Genomic DNA, 22,394 nt, shown 5'->3' with positions numbered 1-22,394 from the left:
TTTGAGTAGCAATTGTAACACTGCTGAACTTGGGTCCTCTTTAGTTTAAAGTTTAGATAGCCTCCATATAAAAATAAGAATGCAAGAAATAAAGCAAAGAAAGCAAGACATAAAGAAAGAAAATTGTCCCCTAGAACTGTGCAGAAATTAGGGTTTGCCTCTAATCAAAGTTATTTTTTGTATGAGGGGGGAAAAATTCAACTTTTTATTCCAATCCTGGTTGAAGCAGTTAAAAAAAAAAAAGTTTTTCCAACTCTGTGAAGTCAAAGGAATTAGATTCAAGTGGCTGAACCTGAGCTTCCCATCGGATCATTGTGCAAGGTTTCCCTTTATTTCCCCCCACAGTGGATAATGCATGTTCATTGTGATTTATCTGGAGCCGGTTTCTTTTACACCCTTAGCTGATATAAAGTCGAGCTAGGAATGAGGCCGGAGATTTGGGGAGCATCTGGGAGGCAACCTCTACAGTCCAGAGAGAATGAAACAGTCGGGAACATGAGCAACCACATGTGTCATTGACGTTCCCAGTGGTAGGAGCCCCACTTTTTGCCTCTCAGTGCAGACAAGGAACCATTAAGAAAGGAGGACAGAATTATCGATCTCCCTTGAAAATTTCCCCCAGGATTGTGTGTGCTGCTTTGTTTTCACCCTTGATTTTAACTTTTCACTCATGTTTCTGACCTAGAATGATCCAGGCTCGGGCTCTCTGGAAGGACTGTGAACATTTGGCAGCTTGGTTTGACCACCTGTCAAAGAGCGGGTTCTGAGAAGCGATGGTGATGAAGGCCTTTGTCCTGTTGGCTGTCTTTGCAGAAGCCTCTGCGAGATCTTGTACTCCGAATAAAGCAGGTATGCCTTGGACTAGCCCATCTTCCCCAAAAGGGAGGTTTCCCAAAGACTCTTTGCAAAGTTCAGAGCTCTGTGTTTCTTTTGTTATCAAAATGCAATATCAATATCGTAGCCAAGTAGATGCAGTAAAGCGCTCCAGGGCCAACCAGACTTTTCCCATAGGAAATAACAATGTATTGGAGAAACTTAGACTTTTTTAAAATTAGAGAATCCTAGATAGATGAATGGATAGATACATAGATATAAAAATATTTTTCTTTTTTTCTTTTTTTTCTTTTTTTAAAGATTTTATTTATTTTTTTGACAGAGAGAGATACAGCGAGAGAGGGAACACAAGCAGGGGGAGTGGGAGAGGGAGAAGCAGGCTTCCCTCTGAGCAGGGAGCCCGATGCGGGGCTGAATCCCAGGACCCTGGGATCATGACCTGAGCCAAAGGCAGAAGCTTAACGACTGAGCCACCCAGGCACCCCTAAAAATATTTATTTTCAATAAATAAATAATGTATTACAATAATTTAATAAATACATAATCTATTTCCTATTTGACTTATTGAAATTATGTCCTGTGTCATAAATTAGTGTTTCACAATGTTATGCATGAAATGGACATTTTTTAAAAATTTTAAATTATGTGCTCACTTTCATGGGCACAGAAATTTGTATATATTTCTAAATTTATCTATATTTCTAATCCGTTCAACCTGGTTTCACAAATATATTCCTTAAAATAGATTAAAGTTGAAAAGTGGACCAGTTTTGAGTACATATTAAGTATAGTGCAGATATCACACAGATGTAGCGGAAACTAGGAAACTTCAGTGACTGAGGTTTGGGGAAAACATTCATCACAGTTCATGAAGAATAGTGAGGAAAGTGTTTTTAACCAACTGCTTTGCATGTTCAGGTGTGGCTAGAACCCACTGTTCTTTATGAAGATTAATATGATTACCATATCTGATTTCAAACCGTGTGTATCCTCTTTCTAGATGTCATTCTTGTGTTTTGTTATCCCAAAACCATCATCACCAAAATCCCCGAGTGTCCCTATGGCTGGGAAGTGCATCAGCTGGCCCTTGGGGGACTGTGTTACAATGGGGTCCATGAAGGAGGTTACTATCAATTTGTGATCCCGGATTTGTCACCTAAAAACAAGTCCTACTGTGGAACCCAGTCCGAGGTAAGTCCAGGCCACACAACGAGTTGCTGAGATGACACAACTGGGCCCCAAAATAAGATATCTGCTGCCCACCCTTAAAGGGATTCAGAATTCACCAATTTCCTTTTAAGAGCCAATCCTGACTTTAATTTCCTGGGATGTTAGTGTTATTTAAATTCTTCTCATCTGCCTAGTTTAAGTGAGTCTTTGGATTTGAATTTTATTCTCCTAATTTGTTGCCTGAGTGAACTAGGCCACCTTCCATTGAGTAGAACACTACACATCTCCCACCTCCACCTTGCTTTGAGTTCTGAGCATGTGATCACAAGCTGCCATTCTTCTGGGTTGGATGGTGGGACATCCTCTGCCCAAGACTTTGAAGTAGTCGGAAAGGCACTTTAAAGGAGTATCCAAAGTATAATACAATTCATAATTGGGTCTTGTGAAGTACTTGGGACAGGTAATCAGAATTAAAAGGAACCACATGCAACCTCTTGCCAAATATCCTCATAGGTCAGAGGAGACATTGGAGACGTCCCAATAAAGTCACAAGTTGGGGGCCCCAGAACCAGTAGGGGTGTACTCACGAAGGGTGGCTGCTCCATTTTTGACCCCTAGCATTCCTGCTACTTTGACTGCAGAAGGCTATACATACAGGCGATCTCTGAAAATGAGAGCAAAGAGCACCCAAGGCCACCTCCTCTTCCTAAAGACCCCATGAGGACTTAGTGATTTAGAGAGTAATGGACATGATTAACAGAAACATCATGTCTTTGAGTATCCTGGAAAAGTGAACTAGAAATCATCTGTGTGGTCTTAGGCAGGTCACCTCTCACATAGATGTTCAAGATCCCTTCCAACTCCAATATTCTGTGATCTTAGAGTTCAACAAGCCAGAGGAAAAAGTCACAGGAATAGTGGTCATTATTGGAAGAGGGAAAGAGCAAATATGACATAGTAATGATGTTCTAGAGACGGGAGATGGGCGAAGGCATTCATGTAAGATTACTTGGATGGGGGAAATGGATAAAAAGTTGATTCTGGGAAACAGAGATTCTTTCACCAGTTCTTTTTGGTCAGAAGCCCAATGGGTATATGGATCTCTTGTAAGTGTGCAACATTCAACTTAGATTATTTTAAACAATCTTGGTCGAACATATTCAAGAACTCTTTGCAGAAATTCTCAGCTCACCATTGACGTTTCCCCGTGGGTCTGATCATCTTCGATCACTTTTCCCAGAACCCTCCTCATCATGGGGCCCGGGGCCACCCTAACTGTCTTCTTCCTTTTTCAGTACAAGCCCCCCATCTACCACTTCTACAACCATATCATTTCCAATGACAGCACAGTGATCGTAAAGAACCAGCCCGTGAACTACTCCTTCTCCTGCACCTACCATTCCACCTACTTGGTCAACCAGGCTGCCTTTGACCAAAGGTAAGTTGCTTTGAGAGTGGAGGGCTGGCAGCCTTGTGTGTGTTCTGCAGGCCCTGTCAATCAGGCATGTTTCAGTCCTTATGCAAAATTCTCTCCCCTTTTCAGAGTGGCCACTGTTCACGTGAAGAACGGGAGCATGGGCACATTTGAAAGCCAATTGTCTCTCAACTTCTACACTGTAAGTGGTCTCCAGGTTCTCATTAGTGCCCCGTGGCCTTTTCAGGAAATGAGGGGAGGCTTCCTCAGGGTTTACTCTTCCCTAAGCTCTCTGCAGAACCCCGTTCTTGAATTCAAATTAAGACATAAGCTTTGGTCTAGTTTTAAACCTCTTCAAAGACTAGATGCAACAAGAAGGTCGACTCATAGACTAGATAGAGGAGCTATAAAAGGTGTCACAGAGATATAAAGTCAATGTTCCCATCTTCTGATAAAACTGAGGCAAGAGCAATCCTGTGAGTTGTCAGAGGTCAGGAGGCAGTAAGATGGCCAACGTCTAACTCTTAAGCCAGATTAGTTTCCACTGCAACCCACTCCAGAGAGTTATATTAGAATCTAGCTCCCGTTAAAGCATTTGGCGCAGAGTAGTGACCTTCCTGCCTGGGACAGAGCTGAGGAGAGAGGTCGGGGTTGCCCTCTGCTGCCTAGTTCTTTGGTATCCAAAGCCATTCAGAGAGTAGGCTTCCTCTTGGTCTAATTTAGGCACACTGCCTCTATTGACATTGAAGTTAAAGGCACACTTTGGTCTCTCAAAATAAAACTAAATATGCAACAGCCATTAGCCCAGCTGCCCTCCTGTTTAGAAGGGGTGTTTTGTTTTTTTTAACCTGCAGCTTCCAATGAGAAGGTGGCATACTTATAGTGACACTCCAGCTGGCTGGAGGAAGATGTAGGCAGAAATAGAAACTTTTACATAGAACATTAGAACTGGGAGATATTCTTAGAAGCCATCATGTCCAACCCATTCATCTCACAAAGGAAAGGACTATATTACCTGGAACTCCACTGACCTTGAACTCTTTGAACTTGCTTTACCTGCTGCCTAGAAGCTACCAATCCAGCTGAACTCAGAAGGTGAGAGATCCTCTAGAAGGGATCCCAGAGTCACCTGGTCCATTTTACAGACAAGGATCTGCAGCCCAGAAGGAGGAAATGGTGTGCCCATGATCCCACAGGCAGTGTGGAGCAGTGCCCAGTCTAGCATACGGATCTCTTAGCACTGCTCTCTGAGGCTTACTTCCTATGAAGGGAATGGAGCTTGGGTTTCATGATCCCTCTCTTGCACTGGCCTCATTTAAGGCCCTGGGTCTAATTTCATATTCAAAATTTTGATTCTTTTTATTAAAAAGGGCTTTCTACATTATAGAAATTTTAAGGACCCAAAGAACCTAGGTCTGCCCCTGACCACACACCCCTAGTGGTTAAGTTCAGACAAAAGGAATCCCATATAGCCCCTGGGCCTATAATCAGGAGGGTTAATGCAGTGTGGACCAGCAGGGGGGATTAAAAGATGGCAACATCATTGCAGTAACTGATAAAGGTTGTCCAGAGAGAAAAACAGGCTCACTCATCAACAACGGTCTCAGGGGACATCATGGTGATGGGCTGTCCTTACTACTGAGCGCCTGTCCAGATGTGCATGATTGTTATTTTAACCAGATAAAACTACAGATATGCTCCTATGAGGATTTTATGACAGCTGGCACTAGAGAGGCACCAGGATTATCAAAAATCATCACCCACCATCAGCCGTGTTGGGCTAAGTTTCGGACATATATATCAAATCTTAGAATTGGAAGGAAACTATTCTTTTTTAAGAAAACAACAACAACAACAACAAAAAAGAGGTATAGCCTCATCATCACCCAGATCATCCTCTGGGCTGGAGAGACAGACTTTCCAGGACACTTCCTTGAGCTGTTCTAGAAATGAGGCTAAGGCGTCCCCTGGGGCTCATCAAGACCCTTCCAGGACAAACAGACCTCAGCAAAGATGGGGTCTGATGTTGCAACCGAAATTTTTGTACTGATTAATATTCCTACCATGGACTTGGTTTCCTAGGCCTGACCCACACGGCTGGTATTTTTCTTCTCCTCCCTTCTTCCGCTCTGAGAGCATTCTTGTGTGTTTCTGAAGCAACATCTGCCCCCTGCTTACATTTCCATCAAATTACCAGGCACAGAGCTGTGCCCTAGATTACACAAAGGAATCAATGCATGGCTAATTGCTTAGGATTCCAAGAGCTCCAAGTACTGGGCTCCAAAACCACCAGTTCTACTCGACATGCTTCCTCTCTTCTCCCTCTACCCCCTCCCACTCACTCCTGCCAATAGCCCATAGTTGGTATTCCTGGAGAGAAGTCATTTTGGCCCCCAGTCCAAAATAAAGGAAGGGAGTCAGCTTGTAGAAGTGGACTAGCAGTGTGCTTGAGAAAATAGTCTGCCATTGGCCCACTGGTTTCAGGTCTAGTTCTACCATTTACTAGTTGTGCGACCTTGGGTAAGTTAGTTAACCTCTTTGGGCCTTCATCTATTCATTTGTTAAATGGAAATAATAATAGCACTTACCCCATATGTTTATTATGAGGATTAAATGAAATTATTTTTATGAAGCACTTACCATACTACCTGGTACAAAGTAAGTGCCTGCGAACGTAGCCAAACTCATGATCACAGCTTTTGACCCCATATAAAGTGAAAACTCTGAGAGCTCTTAGCACCAGCAAGTTACCATTATAGTGTTACCTTTATACCATCAATGTCAGTATGGGATTAGGTTGACTTTTATGCAATTAAAATAGTATTGACAATTCTTCTTAGTTAGAGACCAGGGAAAAGGCTTGGAATAGAACAAATGCAGGCAATAGAGGCAAAATTCATAGACTTCCAAAGTCAGAACAATCTTCAGAGGTGATCAACCTTGACCTCCTAACCAACGTCCAAAGCCCTTCTACAAGATTGCTAAGGGGTGTGCTACCCACCTTTTCCAAGGACAAGGGCAAGTTGGACTTTCCCGTTTTAGATCAGCATGTGAAATCTGACATCTTGAACCATAGTCCATTGGTCATGGTTCTGTCTTCTGAAATAATACTGAGTCATGATGTTGCTGATGGCCCTTCAACTATCTCAAGCTTATCTTCCCCAACATCTCCCCACCATTGGTGCTCCATCATCCTACCCCCTCTTCTCTGAGAATTATCCAGTTGGCCACTGCCCCACTAAAAAGCAGAGCCCAGAATGGAAATGTTATATTCTAGACCCTTTCAGACCTCTGCAGGGCACAGTGGGTCAGGGGTGAGCTTCTTAGTTCTGAAAGACTCTAGGAACATGTTCTAGAATATTAGCTTTGTGCAGCTTTCTTTCATTTCTATCTCACGTTGAGCCTGTGAGCAACAGCAGCTCCCAGATCTTGCCCACATCAACTGCTGTTAAACCAGATGTACCCATCTTAACAGTGTCAATGGACCATTGTGACTCAATCTTTCCATCAGGTGAAGGGACTGGAAGGCTTGATTTTTCAAGGTGTTCTTCCCTCCTGTTCCACAAATGAGTAGTTTATGTGGTGTTTCTATGTTTCCAGGAATGCCAAAGCAAATGGTCCAGGTATTATAGGATGAAGCTATCTGGAAATAGGTCCCTAACTTATGTTATAAAGAAAGTAGGAGGAAATCATGCTGAGAATTGCCTTAGCTATAAGGTGAGAAGTGAAGAAACTGACCATTAAAAGTGTTTTGTTTCAGAAATGGAATTAACGGTGCAGATTCTCTTCTCCACTTTGTAACAGAATTGCACTAGTTTCTCTGCAAGTAGAGGCATTATTCCAATATTCTAATACCCCATGGGCTGGTCCCTGGGAGATGGGGCTGGGAGAAGTACCTGTGGCTAGGTTGGGGGACTGCATTGTGGTCCCCAGGTTATGTCCTCCATTTGTAAACAGTCTCATGAAATATGACAAATCTCAGAAAATAATAATAAACAGTAACAATCATTGTTAATCTGCCACTTTAACTGCATAGTAAGTTAGTAAATCACTTATGATTAAGAACATTATTATTTAATTATTGCAACCATTTATGTGGTGCAGGGGGTTAACAGACAGGAAGAAAAGAACTGACTTCTGAGTGTCTGACTCAGGGAGGCCTAGTTGTACCTGCAATCAGGAAAAAATGTAAGAGCCCCTAGAAAATGATTTTAAGGCCTCTCAGCAAATACCCTGAATTGGACCATTAGGGGGCTAAAGTCCATTGCAACTAGATATCCTTGCTGCTTGTTTACCCATTGCAGTTCTGCAAATCTCCAAGTCCATGAAACTCAATCTTTTACCTAGTATCCTGGTTTAAGCTTTATGCTTCTATTACATAAAATCATCATCATAAAAACATTTCTGCAAGGCTGATGAAGACAAAGGTTACTCCCATTTTGCAGATGGGGAAACTGAGGCCCAAATGTCTGACTTGCCTAAAAGTTAGTGGTGGGATCTAGGATTAGCCCAGCAACATTGTCCTTCCATCATGGTGCTTTTGTCTCCAGAGGCTAAACTCAGAGAGTAGTTAAAGGTTGTTACTAAAGTTGAGTTTAGTAACTTTAAGACAATGAATGGAGAAATCAGCCTCCTTTGGGTAGGTCAACTGGACACACTACTATTTTTTTAATAACTCACCTAGAACTGCCTGATGAAGAGACCAAACGAAGACCATACACACCACGCCAGTGACCAAAGGCTGCTGATCCTGTGCTCCAGTTGTGGTCATGACTCCCTATTGCACCAGTTGCAACCACAGTCTTCTGGATCCATCCCCATAGCCTCTCTCACTTCACCACCAACCCCCCTCAGTTCCTACCTGCTCCCCGCCACCCCCTTTGCTCGCTCAAGCTCCAGCATATTGGCCTCCTTGCTGTCCTTCCAGCTACACTGTCACCCAGGGCTTTTGCCTTGGCTGGAACATTCTTCCCCCAGATGCCTGCATGCACTACACACACTATAGAAGCATTTCTTTGTATCAGTACTTAGCCTGGAAGCACAGGCTTCCTAGCTTCCCTCAAGTCTTGGCTCAGATGTCACAACCTCAGTGAGACCTCCTTAACTACAACGGTATTTAAAGTTGCAGCTTGCCCCTCCTTGCACTTCCACCTTACCTTACTCTCCTCTACATTCCTTACAGTTTTTCTATATAATGTACTATATTCTATTCTAACATATTATATAATTCACTCGCTTACTGTCTATTGTCTGCATCCCTTGCTGGAATGTCAGGTGGTTAGAGATAGAGATCTTTGCCTTGTTCCCAGATACATCTCAATATACAGGATGTTCTAACATAGAGACCATCTCAATATAGAGAGCAGTGCCTGACACACAGTAGGTGATCAGTAAGTTGCTGTTGTTGCCTTTGTTGTTAACTGTACTGGAATCAGATCATACGCTCCCTGACCCAGGCTGGAATCTGCTCAAGCAAATAGTGGAGGTAAGCAAGAGCAAAGCGAGGTTGTCTATGTTTTATCCCTATTCCCGTGGGTGATTAAGTAAAGCTCAGTGGTTCAGCATTCTTGGATTCCACCTTTTTTCCATCAGCCAAATCTTGTTACTTGCTGGCATAGACGAGACGTACAGTGTGTTTCTCATTGTGACCAGCAAGTCCAGAGATGTGATACCCTCGTCCCTTCTAAGATGGCCCCAGCATCCTAGGATGTACAGCGTCTCCACTCCTGGAGGGTCTCACTGTGGTCTCACATGCCTGTGCCCTTGGGTGGACTCCCACCACGACCCCCCCCCCAGTTCATCTGCTCCTGTCACACCCAACTGCTCAGTCTGAGAGGTCGTAATGACCAGTGTCAATTTCCTTCCAAAGAATGCCAAGTTCTCCATTAAGAAGGAAGCCCCTTTTGTCCTGGAGACATATGAAATCGGTTCAGATCTGTTTGCAGGAGTAGAAGCCAAAGGGTTGAGTGTTAGGTAAGTATGTTTCCTCCCTATTTATATTTTTAAAGCCAAGGAAAAGAAAAAAAAGACCAGCCAAGAGACTTTTGAATTACCAGATGTTTCTAGGCATACAACTCTCTGGCTCAAAGCAATGCATTTTATTTCATTTGCAGGTTTAAAGTGGTTTTGAACAGCTGTTGGGCCACACCATCAGCTGATTTCATGTATCCCTTGCAGTGGCAGCTAATTAACAAGGGGTAAGTACCACCCTCCAGAGCACAGCGCTGAGAAGTGGCAAGCTCTGGGGCTACTTTGGCTTGGAATGGCTTGGGAAGAAGAGGTGAAGCCTCAGGGTCACATCCGTGACACTCTCTGTGCTTCCAGACTGGCTACTGATACTAGCCAACATTTATATGGTGCTTTCTAGGTACCAGGTACTCTTCTGAGAGCTTCATCATGTATTAACTCTAGTGCCTTACAAGAGACAGTCATTATTACTACCATCCCTATTTTCCAAGTGAGGAAACTGAGGCACAGGAGGGGTTAAGTAATGTCACATACTTAGCATGTGTGTATTTATGGGCAAGTGGGTTTAAACCCAATTAGTCTGACACCAGAACCCTGGTGAGAACTAAATTAGATAATCTGTGTAAAAAGTTAAGCATGTAGTACCTAGTCAGTATCCAATCATTTTAATTAATATCACTGTTTTTTTTGTTATTAATTCAGTAGATAATTGGGAGTTCTTAAAATTTTTGAATAGAGGACGGAAGTATTGGGATTGTACATAGAAAGATGATTCTGGAAGTCATCCATGTGACGGGTTAGAAGCAGTACATGGGAGGTGGAAAGACCAGATTAGAGGTCATGGCCTGAACTGAGGTGTAGCCAAGTGAATAGAAAGGTCATCCAAGGGAGGGAGAGGCGATCAAAACTTAGCAACCAATCAGATATGGGGTGGAGAGAAGGACAGGGCAAGAAGCCTGAGAAATATGTGGCATCAAACCTGTGGGTTGTGAAGGTAAGGAATTGTTTGTTGTTGGGTGTTTGGGAAGAAGATTCTGGAAAAGGGTGTTGGATTCTCCTTGAGTTCAGGGATAACATGTTGAGCTTGAGATGACAATTTTCTGGAAACACCTAGAATTGTAACTTTTTAAAACAGAGGACAGGTTGAGCTAGACTAGAGACGTAGACATCATACACACAATGAACAGTAAATGCAAAAGAGACCATTCCCCAAACCCAAACAGACCGCATGCCCATGTTGCCACCAGAACCCTTCAAAGCTAAGTAAACACTGGGGCCAGGGACAAAAATGATTAGATAACAAAGGTGGAGCCACCTTGGACCTTTAACTATTTATTTTTACTTAACAAATACTTAAACAGCACTTACAACATACCAAACATGTTCTAGGTCAGTGCCTTACAAATATTAATTTATTTAAATTTCACCAAACCCCTATAAAGTAGGTAGTATAATAAGCACTATTTTATACCAGAAAAAATCTGAGGGGTAGACAGGTTCAGAAACTTGCCCAAAGTCCAGAGCCAGTCAGGGGATGGATGATCTGGGGTTCAAACTCAGGCAGCATTATTTCCTAAGCAACGTCGGTAGGACAGGCCAGCAGAACCACATCTAAGCAACCCAGCAAAGCTTCCTGTGGAGATGGTAGCTTAATCTGGATGTCACACCTATCACTGAAGGTTCTCTTGACAATTTAGGTTCTCTTGACAATGGTGCAATCACATGACTTCAGGAAGACTATGAAATAAATTCTTGACCTACAGGGACCTGAAATTATGATCAGGCAATGGGAACCTCTCTCACACGTTGTCTACACTGGGGCAAAGCCTCTGCCATAGCTTGAAAACCTCTCCCTGCAAAGCACTCTGGTACTGCGGCTTCCAACTCACAGATGTATAAAATGGCGGGAAGGGGAATGCCTGTGGCTTTGTGGTGGTCTATGGAGGCAGTCCTCAGACTCTAGTGTGTATAGGAATTACCTAGGGTACCTGTTACACATGCAGGCACAGAGGTAACCTACCCCAACAGAGGGTTCCTGGGCAAACCCTGAGAACCTACGTTGAAGCGGAGCCAAATTAAAGAAGCCCTCATCTGGTTCCATATTCTGCCTAGCTAAAACGGCCCCTGAAGGTTGGAGATACTTGCACAAAAACCAGCGCCAAGGGGAGGAATGAGAAAGTCCACTCCCATAACCTCCCAGATGCTTTCGGTTGCCACTGGGCCCTTTTGGAGGAAAACCCAGTTTTCAAGAGCATACTGAGAGGTTAGAAGAGATATATTATTAGGAATTTTGATCTTATGTAGGGAAGAAGACTCCTGTGGTGATGTTGTAAGAGCCTCCCTTGGGCATTCCACCATCCCAAGATGTCTGTCACAGAGGGGCAGGTGCCAGGGCCAGGGCCAAGGGGCAGCAGAGCCAAGACATCTGAGCCTGCCCAGGACTTGACTCCTCCCCCCCCCAGCAAAGCTCTGTTTACATTGTTTTCCACCGGCTGACACCACGCCTTGGACACTCCAGCTGCAAGGAGCTATTTTAAGGACTCAGGTCTTGAGGTCGTACAAGGCTCTCAGGTTTATTGACCGAATGATCCTCCAAGGTCTTGTTTCACAACTCAGAAAATGCCTTCAGCTCTGTCATTGCTCATAGGTCACCACAAACGTGGCCAGGCCTCCGACCTTTGGTCCAGATATGAGGTATACTGTTCACTTCCCATTTTAATCACCAACTCCAAGAGTTGACATTCCTTCAGTCCTACCTCTAATTTGCACCCTAATGTCTGGCTCTGATGGAATGTGTGGAGGAGGGGACGTCTCAAGGGCTCTCAGACAGCTGGATGGATTTCTGGTGTGTGTATACTGAGTTGGATTGGCAATGGAGTCAGAGAGAAGCTCTGGGAGGAGTATTAACTTTGGGGTCCACTGTGGTGCTGTCCACTGGTCTTAAGCTTTTGGACCCATAGACCTTTTTCCACAAAGGACAGACCCTGGTGTTCCTTGTCACCTGGACACAACACTCTCCAAGGTTCACGTGGGCCTTATTGTACATTTGTGTCTGCTCCCAACACCTTGCTGAATGTCTGCCACTTAAATAGGGAATTAGCGTGAGTTTGGTAAATGAAAAAGTATTTTGATTAAACCAAGTTTTTTCAGTCTCAGTGCTGTTGACATTTGGGGTTGGATCATTCTTTGTTGGGGGTGGGCGGCTCTCCTGTGCATTATTGTGTGATGATGGGCAGCACCCCTGGCCTCTACTTACTACATGTCAGTAACACCTCACCCCGAGTTGCGGCAACAATGCCAAATATCTCCTGGGGGAGGGCTGGGGCAAAATCGTCCCTAGGTGAGAACCACAGGCTTTGACAAATGCCCATCTGTGTCATTATTTTTGCTTTTATTGTAAATTATTATCTTTGGGACTCTGGGATTTCCCAAACGCTACATTCTCATTATAGAGAATTTGGAAAATATATAAAGATATAGGAAGAAAGCAGAAACCGCCCATAATTCCACCACTCCCTAATAGCCAGCATTAACATTTAGATGGTATCCCTCCAGTCATTTTTTTTTTCTGTGCCTATATTAAAAACATGACCAAATTTTTACAAAGGTAACTATATAATATAGAATTTAAATAACACAACCTAAGTTCAAATTCCCAGTGGCAAACGCTCACAAGATACACAGAGAAAGACGTAATATATGACTTGGCTCAGGTGACTAGGGCAGTACTTTTGGGAAATGCTGTTCTCAGCACCAGTGTCTTTATCTGGTACACATACTGGGAGTCAGTCCATGTCCCAGTCCTTCAGACAACTTCAGCTCTCAGGAATTTCCCTTCTTTGAGACAGAGGTGTGGTGACTTACCTGGTGTGCAGCTTCTCATAAGTCACCCCCCCCCCACTGTCCCCTGTCTATAGAATGAGGACTAGCACACCCATCCCATATCTCCTCAGCTTGACCTCATATCATGAAGATAAGCAAGGTGCTCCCAGTCAAAGTGCTTTGTAAGGATAACATGCTGTGTAGGAGGGAGTGTTGCTGTTGTCTGCAAATTTACCTCAGATTTTGCTAGAGTTCATGAGCTAATTTTCTCTCCCCCCTGCCCCATTTGCTCCAGCTGCCCCACGGATGAAACCGTCCTCGTATATGACAATGGGAAAGATCACAGGGCCACCTTCCAATTCAATGCTTTCCGGTTCCAGAACATCCCCAAACTCTCCAAGGTTTGGTTACACTGTGAGACATTCATCTGTGACAGTGAGAAGCTCTCCTGCCCAGTGGTGAGCCCCCTCTCTCCAGAACGAGAATGTGACCCGAGGTGGGAGTGGGGGCGGTATTTGAGAAGCTGTATTTTTAGCTGGGCATCATAACCAGACCAGTGTACTTGTGTGCTGAGGGCATTCTGGAAGAAAGGGCACTGGGTGTAGGGGCAAACGTCCGAACTCTGTCCACCCTACCACCAACAAGCGCCATGGTCTGGCACATGCCACTTAAACTCTGGAGCCTGGTTTCCTCATCCTTAAAGACAGTGGTGATAAGTCACGGTGGCCCCTCTCTTTTCAGAGAGCCGTATTAGGTAAAATGAGCACAATAACAGACATGGAAATGCTTTGAAAAAGTTAAAAGCACAAGGAAAATTCAAAACGTCGGTGGTAGCAAGAGGTGCTGCATGGAAGTCAAAAGATGGGTATTTTTAGCTCTTGCCTGGCCAGCTGAAGGGTCCATCTCTGATACTTGAAATGAGCCAGAGAGAGGCTGCAGAAATTCCCAACACCCATTACTGCTGAACTGAACTTTGTGAGAGGAAGCGCTGGGCAGTGGGGCCCCGGGTTCACAGCCAAGTTCAGCGCAGCCCAGGCCAGGGGTCAGTTTCCCCTCTGCACCCCCACCGAGAAGCTGCTGCAGAATCCAGGTTTCCATGGCAGCCACGTGTGAACCTGGTCCTTAGGACAGTGGTTCCACAGTGTGGTCCCCAACAGCTTCAGCATCACCTGGGAACTTGTTAGGGATGCAAATTCTCAGGCTCCCCGGACCGCCTGATTCAGAAACACTCGGGGGGCCCAGAAATCTGTGCTTTAACAGCCCCTGCAGGTGATTCTGAGGCATGCTCAGGCTTGAGAACCACTGCCTTAGACCAAAAAGTGCTAAATCACCAACTGTTGCCTGCTCTGGTCTGTCTGGATTAGAGACCCCAGAGAGGAGGAACACAGTGTTTCTGAAGAGGACACCTGCTCACGTAGCCCGTGGTAACCAACAGAAAAAAGATTATAATCTCTGTTTCTACTCATTTGTTTTGGCCAGAAAATGATCACATAGCAGCACAAATAAGGGGCAGGGAGCAGAGAGATATTTTTACAGTTGATGAAAGGATAATTATTGGCACTACATTTTAAAAAGAAAAGAAAATGAGCCAGAACACATTTTGCAAGAGTCCACCTCTCAAACCACTGTAAGGAGAGTAACTGCAGGTAAAAGCCTTCTTATCAAAAGAAACCGCGCCAATCCCTCCCACACCCAACAACCTCTCTCAGCAGGGTATCTTCTAGCTTGAAGAGTTCATAAAGTAAAGTTTTTTCCTTTTAACCAAGTTAGAGAAGGGATGAAGACAGCGCTCTGGATAATAAGTAAGTAAGCAAGCAAGTAAGTAAATAAATAGACGACAGACAAATAAGGTAACTAAGATCTCTTGACGGGAGAATTTTGACTCTATCAAGTTTGTGACTCCTTTTTTTTTAATCTCTTGCCTTTCTCCCCTTTCTTTCCTGTGTGCATTTCTCATACCCCCCTCCCCGCGGCTGGGGGTCTTCAGACCTGCGACAAGAGGAAGCGCCTCCTCCGGGACCAGACAGGGGGCGTCCTGGTGGTGGAGCTCTCCCTCCGTGGTAAGCTTCTCGGTTTTCCGAATGCTTGAGTTCAAGCTGGGCTGCGTCCCCAGGCACAGCCGGTTGGAGCATTTTAACTGAATTGCCAAACCAGGTGTGCTTGTAGACACTACCTTCACCTGCAACTCGAGGCTTCCCACCTGGCGGGGGGAAGGGGGCAGCGGCAGGGGAAGCCGTAGCTCATGCCATACCAAGAAGTTGAGGTTTATTAACTACCCTGAAACTCTCTGTCTGCAGCCTAAATTCCAATGCCCGCTAGGAATTAGGAAGTGCTGAGCTTCCGGACAGAGCATGCGCCAAATTGTAGTAATAGATAACGAAATGTATTGGGAACATCCGGCGCAAGTCAACAAAACTTCATAGAGCGTCCAGTGCTGGCCCTGGGCTGGGCTCCACACTGGGGTTGCAGAATGAAAGGAGACCCCCGTGGCCCTTGTCTTCAAGAACTCATCATCTAGCACGGAGAGAGATGCTAAATGCCAAGGGAAAGGGAGATGACTATCAATGGGGGTGGAGGAGGCAGGGCGCTATGGGAGTTCATGGCAAGGGGATGCGCCCTAGTCCAGGGCCTAGGGAAGACTTGCGTCCATAATCTTTCAGTATGACCTGAAGAGTGGTATGACATGAAGGGTGAGCAGGGCCCGTGGGAAGGCTGGGGCCTTGAGTAGCTACACATCTGAGAGAACAGTTGCTAAACTATGACCAGGGCCCAATCCAGGCTGTGCCGCTGTTTTCTGGCCTACAAGTTAAGAACAGTTTGTACCTACTTATATGGTTGAAAAAAAAATCAAAAGAATGATATTTCATATTTTATGATATATCATAAAATGATATGAAATCAAATTTCAGTTTTCTATAAAGTTTTATTGGAACACAGCCAGACGTGTTCATATAAGGTTTTGTCCCCAGATGCTTTCACCCTACAAAGGCAGCGCCAAATAGTTGCAATAGGGACCATAAGGCCCATAGCTGGAATATTTATTATCTGGCCCCTTCCAGAAGGTTTACCAACCCCTGCCTTAGAAAGCCAAGGAGAAAATGGTTTTCTTCTTTCAAAGAGCTTTGGTGAACCCCACTATAAACTTGGTCTTAAAGGCAATGGGGGGGCTATTGGTTTAAGCAGGAGAGGATATAGTCAGGTTTGTATTTTGGAAACATAGACCTGAGGCTCCTTCCATGATCTCTTCTTAAACCTTCAGCTTTCTCTCTCTTTACTCATTACAGGCAGGGGATTCTCCAGTCTCTATAGCTTCTCAGGTAAGGAAAAGAGGCACCTCTGAGAAGGGTCATGGGGCAATGCCTTTAGAAGGTAATGTGTGTTTTAAAAGAAGCCAAACCTCTAGGAATTGAAAGCTGCTCTTTAAAGCACACCTGAGTGGGACAGAGCGAGATAGAAGTAAACAGATGTCTCTCCAGCCAGCCCCTGAGCTCTGCAGGAAGGGTGCGGCCGGGGATAAATTGGATGAAGCAGAATTGGGTTCCACCTCTCAGCAAAAAACATCACCAGGGGGCTTTGCTTGGGTTTCTGCATTTAGAGAATGTGATTTTCAACGATCTGTTTTTTCAACAAATATTTCTGAGTCCCTGCTGTGATTCTGCCCCTCATTCACTAAATGACCTTGGGCAATGAACTCACCCTTCCACTCCCCAGTTTCCTCTAAGAAATTGGGCCTAATAATTGCTCCTATCATCCATGGCTGCTGTATGGATTAAATGTTACAACTAAGGGCACCAAACAATGCCCCGCATACAGCAAACATCCAGTAAGATCAGCCATCACTACTCTTCTAGGCAGTGGAGCTCCTGCAGAGGGAGATAGGCAAGGCCTCTGCACTTCCCCCTAGTGTGATGCGTTGGAGTGGGGGTAGAGGAATGATTTAGATAGCGGCCAGGGAAGCCTCTCAGAAGAAGAAACATTTCAGCTAAGACCCAAGATCTCACCTGCATGATGAGGAGAACAACTATGTGAGGAGATGGGGTAAGACAGTTCTATTTATTAATAAACTCACAGACGTAGACTTTGCTCTTAGTTACAGGAAATCACGTAAACCAACTTTTTAAGACTCTAATTCCAGATCCTCATTTCTAAAGGAAGTCCTATAGCGAAAGCCCTAAGGTGAAATGTGCCATCACTGTGTTACCCATGTTCAGACAAGCCACACTGCAAGGAACTGACAAAACCAAGCTACAGAAACCCCAAAAGATAAACAGATTTTATATAAAATGTGCAGAGTTTTATGAAAACCTACTTAATGCCCCTGAGTTGACTCTTCCGTTGAGTTAACTCTTGGTTGCGTTGTCCTTGCTCCATGTAAACTGTTTCTGTCCACTCTCCTGTCTCATTCACAGATGTCCTCTATCACCTCATCGTGATGCTGGGGATTTGTGTCGTGTTGTAGGAGATCGCCAGGCAGGCATGGCATCTCCTCCCACCCGACATCACCTCCTGGGTCCGTGGCAAACTCCCATTTATTGTGCTGCCAGCGAGAACAAACAGAAGAGCATATTGTTGAGAAGCAGAAAGTAGTGCTTTGCCAATTACGTCTCCAATGATTTTTGTGAATCTCAGTGATTGCCTTCGTGCCCCACGTCCTCCTGTGACTTCCTGCGGCTTCCAGTTCCTCTCCTGCAGCTGGTGCAGGAGTCTCCTTTCCCATGCTCAAGTCAGGGCTGCAGTGGACTCCTCTGAAAGCTATTCTGATTTTAAAAGACTAGCACACCCAACCCAGTGCTGCTGAGCATTTTGAGGAGAATGTAGGGCATGACCACAAAGTCAGTGCTAAGTACAGAATGCACAGGAATAGCCAACTTTGCCAAGGGGGGGCCTTTGGCGTTGATGCTGTGCAATGCTTATTTAAGAACCAGGGCTGAGCCACCAGGCAGGGGTTCCAATCTTTCAAATGATGATGTGGGAATCAGAGTGAAATATAATAGTGTTGCTCAAACCTGAGCATTAGAAAGGAAAACAATTCTTGAGAGGCCTCCAGGGCTAACCTAATTTGTTTTTAGTATAGTGTTTCTTCTTAAATAGGTATAAACATTATATAGGTATTAACTCATTTTTATAGCTGAGATAGATTTCAAAAATTAAAAGAAAATTACAGATTAAATAGGACTAAAGCTACAAGAAGAATAAAACTCACATTAACATAAATTTAACGTCATATATTGGCATTGCCTAAATGAAACCACTGTTGGCACATGACTCTGGAGTGACATCTGTGACAGACCCCCTGAAGTCTGTCAACCCAAACCTACTCTACACCTTGTGATGCTCAATGCTTTCGCTATTTTTTTTCTATTTGATCCAAGAAATCTTCATCTGTGCAGAATGATCTGACCTCATTTAGTCTTTAACAGTCAAGCATGTATCTGTTTTTGTCTCCTTGACTTAAGATCATTAGAACGGAACCTACCAAAAAATTCAGAAGCACAACTGCAAAAATGGCTAGTGGAATCACACGGGGCCACACCCTCATAACACCACCACCCCAGTGATCCAGAATGCATGGATGTTAATGACTTAAGGGTCAACAAAATAAAAACTGAATGAACCAATCCTCGTAGACAACTGGGAGAGCCCCAAGAATGCACTGTCAACCCCAGAAGCTAGAATGGGACAGGAAAATCCAGAGCTCTAAGTTTTTTTCTTAGTCCTGTACAGACTTAATTTGTGGGCTCATACTTTGAAAACACATCAGCATGTATCTCTGTGGTTAATGTATTTGAGAAATTTTGAGATCTGTAGTTTGGTGGGTCTTTTACAACTGTGCTAAGGAACTGAGAAATTCAGCTAGTTCCCAAATTTCTGGAAACATGGAGTACATGTTTGTTTAGCAACAGACTAGATTCAGATGACTCAGCATACTCTAAACTGGTCTCAAAGCTGGAGCTCCAACCAGTTTGAGATCTCTTCTTCTTATAAATTCAGAATTTTTATAATCAGGAAGGACAGAAGACATATTTTATTTGTTCTAGTAAAAAATTCTTAAATAGCCTACTTAGAGCCATGATCAAATCTTTGTCTGTCAAACAATGTTGTATTAGTTTTGCTTTATTTTATCATATTGTTTAATGATCTTCTATCTCCTCCTGGTGCTATGGAATAAATAAAATGCCTTAAAATAAATAACCTATGATTACAGCTTACGATGTTAATGTATCATATTGATAGCCCATTCCTCCGCCCTCCCAGGGGTTTCTACAACTAGAACTTCTTCGACTCACACACATACCACAGACTTCCCATCATTCTACCCTACATTTACTTTCCAAAACTCCCAGCGTTTGCTTTCTGATGCAAGGGGGCAACGCCATCCGTATGATCTCCCTGTCTCTAACGCCCTAACGTCTACCACCAGCAATCAAATGTGCTTCAGCCTCAGGTGAGCTAAAGCCCCTTCATGTCTTCTAACTTCTCTATCAAGGAATTAAGAGAAAACACTCGAAATAATCTCTGTTATAAATTCTCATGAGTGCTAAACATAAAACATATTTAGAGAACGAGGAAAGAGTAGATAACTCCCTTAGGTATCCTTAGATTTTAGGAAATTAATCTTATCAAATTCCTGCTTATGATCCTTAAAGACTCACTCTCTTACAACTTGAGTAATATAAAGAAAAGAAAATATACAGACATGCATATATACTGAGGATACATACTCACATAAACCTCTACCTATCTCTACCTATCAAACAATAGATATAGATTTAGATACAGAGAGATTTCTCTGTGTGTATATGTACATAGATACGTATATATATATATATGTGCACCTGTGAATGGACGTGTATGCACATGTGTGGAAATGTTTTATGTGTTTGTATGGATGCCAAATGTTTATTATGTCCAATGAAAAAGGCAGAAGCAACAAAGTCTTTATTATATAAATATAACTTGTATAAGCGTGTGGGCTAGAGCTGAAAAGGAACACACACACACACTCCATACAAATACAAAGACGGGATAATGGTAGACAATCACTATATCCCACCCCATCCCTACATCAGTGTATCATTGTCTAATGCCTTTTAGATGTAACAACATTGGACTGCTTAGTTCCCTCCACACTTTTGTGCACACCTCTGTTAGTCCTTAATATATTGCAGTACTACTAGTATTCTACTTCTTTCAACTAAACTGGGAGCTAAAGATCAAGGAATGTTTCATATTCTCATCTCCCCCCACTGTGGTACCTGGCACAGCGTAAGTGCTCAATAAATGCTCTTTGAATTAATGAAATATCATATGGATGGATGGATGGATGGATGGATAGATGGATGGATAGGGAATGGCCTATCTCTCTGAAGGACCTCAGAGCAGAGGTTGTTCTGTTCCCTTCCATGGGAAAACAAAGTATTTGGAATCCAGACACTCTGCTCCCAAACAAGGGAAGAAATTCTGAAATATAAGAAGATAAATGTTGTCCCATTGTCTCCATGCTGAGGCAGCAGGGGTAGCTCCCCTGTCCCTCTCAGATAAATGCCTTCTTTTGACATGCTTTCAAGCCTTGATGCTAAAGGCCTATGGGGAGGAGCAGAGCCTCCCACAATAAAAATGGAATCATGTCAGAGAAAATGGAGTCTGTGAAGGTCCTAGAGTTCAGTCGCCCACCTCTGGACAGAAGAAAAGTCTTGCCAATGGAAACACACAGTAGCTCCATGGAGACGGGACTGTTTGTAAGGCACATCCCTTGGCCCCTATTTAGTGGCCCTCTTCCTGAAGAAAGGCAAGAATTGCACCAAACCTTTTGTAAGATTTGGTATTAAAGGCTCTCAACTCACCAAAATTATTTTCCTATACAGAGTTCAAAAATATCTCTACAAAAGCAGCTCACAGGTCAAGTAAAAAAAGAAAACATTCCCGATCTCATTGCTTTTCACTTCTTCAGTCTTAGGGAATTCACCAGGAAAGTGTCTCAAACACAATACATCGTCCAAACTGCTCTCCCATATTCAGGAGCAGCCATGAGGAGGATAATCGGGATGTGATGAGTTACAAGGGATAAAAAAAAAAGAGAGAGAGTGCATTAGTGGTTTAGTCAGTCTGCCACAAGAACCACTGACAGACATGATGGAATCCTATTCTCTGTGTAAAGGGGGAAATATTCATAGCAAAATGGATGGGTTCATCTTCGTCTGCTGGAGGTTGCAAAAAATTTAGCACTTCATAAATCAATGAAAAAGTCCACTTAAAATTCAAGCCTTGATTGAAAGCAAAGCCTATCTTCATTCCTTTGCTTTGGATAGGAAAGAAATTAAGCAATAAATTGAGAGTGGGACATTTCCATTTGGAAACTGCAGCGCTCACAGGAAGTCAGAGCTCAGGACCAGGCCTTTCAGGGACTGACTGCCCCAATCCAGTCTACCTGGAATGGCCTGATCCTGTTGGATTTCAGTGACTGTTCACACCTTAGATAGAGCTTTATCCCTGGGAAACATTGCTGAGATGCCTTCTGATAACTAAAGGTTAGGGAGCAGCCCCTGGAAAAAAGAAGGCAGGCAGGGTGGGGCCAGCAGCCCCAAGTTTTGTCCTCCGGGTTTCCTCTCTTCCAGAATGAAATTGGGTTCACTGCAAATTCACAAGCTAATGGGCCGGAAATATCTGGCAGCTAGAGCAAGTTCACTGGCAGGTCTGGGAGCAACAACCCAGCCTGGTCCCCCAGGAAATGAGTTCACCCTATCCAGCTCATCCCAACCTCACAGAGCTCTGGGGCGGGAAGAGGAGGCCAGCTAGATGGCTCCCCCTACTGGGAGATTAACTCAATACCCCAGATCTACACCCCCTGCATGGGATATTTAATGCGTCTAACCAAATGGTCCTCAGACTTTTATGGGACCCCACAAACATCTTTAAAGAAAATACCTCAGAAGCTCTCTGGGACTTTAGCTTCTTCCTCAGTAAATTCGGGGAGTGGAACAGTGAAGCCTTCTTTGCCTTTCAACCAGAAAGTGGTTTGTTCTCCTTTGCCCTGTGGGAGTCACAGAGGAGGAACAGCTGCCCATGAAGTGTGCCCTCTGCACAGACAACTCGGTCTCCCTTGCTTGTTGACTGAAAGTTTTGTTCTTAGCCAAAGTGCAATTAGGCAGGAGCAGCCTCAGTGAAGGGAAGGCCTCATTATAGATGA

The 22,394-nt window shown here is 43.9% G+C and overlaps 2 protein-coding genes across 2 annotated transcripts in view; one reads left to right on the top strand and one right to left on the bottom strand.

The window, feature by feature from the left end:
• Window positions 1-512: 512 nt before the first annotated feature.
• TECTB (tectorin beta) lies at window positions 513-19,334 on the top strand. Its single transcript, XM_078076843.1, has 10 exons — window positions 513-849; window positions 1,835-2,025; window positions 3,300-3,442; window positions 3,548-3,620; window positions 9,288-9,391; window positions 9,532-9,615; window positions 13,503-13,665; window positions 15,195-15,267; window positions 16,492-16,524; window positions 17,617-19,334. Exons 1-10 carry the CDS (start codon window positions 774-776, stop codon window positions 17,664-17,666), a joined length of 990 nt encoding a protein of 329 aa, XP_077932969.1. The 5' UTR covers window positions 513-773; the 3' UTR covers window positions 17,667-19,334.
• Window positions 19,335-22,133: 2,799 nt separating this feature from the next.
• LOC118525817 (guanylate cyclase 2G-like) overlaps window positions 22,134-22,394 on the bottom strand; it is a 39,202-nt gene continuing 38,941 nt past the window's right edge. Inside the window, 1 exon segment of the mRNA XM_078076908.1 lies at window positions 22,134-22,282. Coding sequence (XP_077933034.1) covers window positions 22,134-22,282 — 149 coding nt within the window.

The sequence above is a fragment of the Halichoerus grypus genome, chromosome 7 (assembly GCF_964656455.1).
Source record: "Halichoerus grypus chromosome 7, mHalGry1.hap1.1, whole genome shotgun sequence".
Lineage (NCBI taxonomy): Eukaryota > Metazoa > Chordata > Mammalia > Carnivora > Phocidae > Halichoerus > Halichoerus grypus.
Note: the sequence above shows the minus strand (reverse complement) of the source record. Positions and strands in the feature narration are given on the sequence as shown.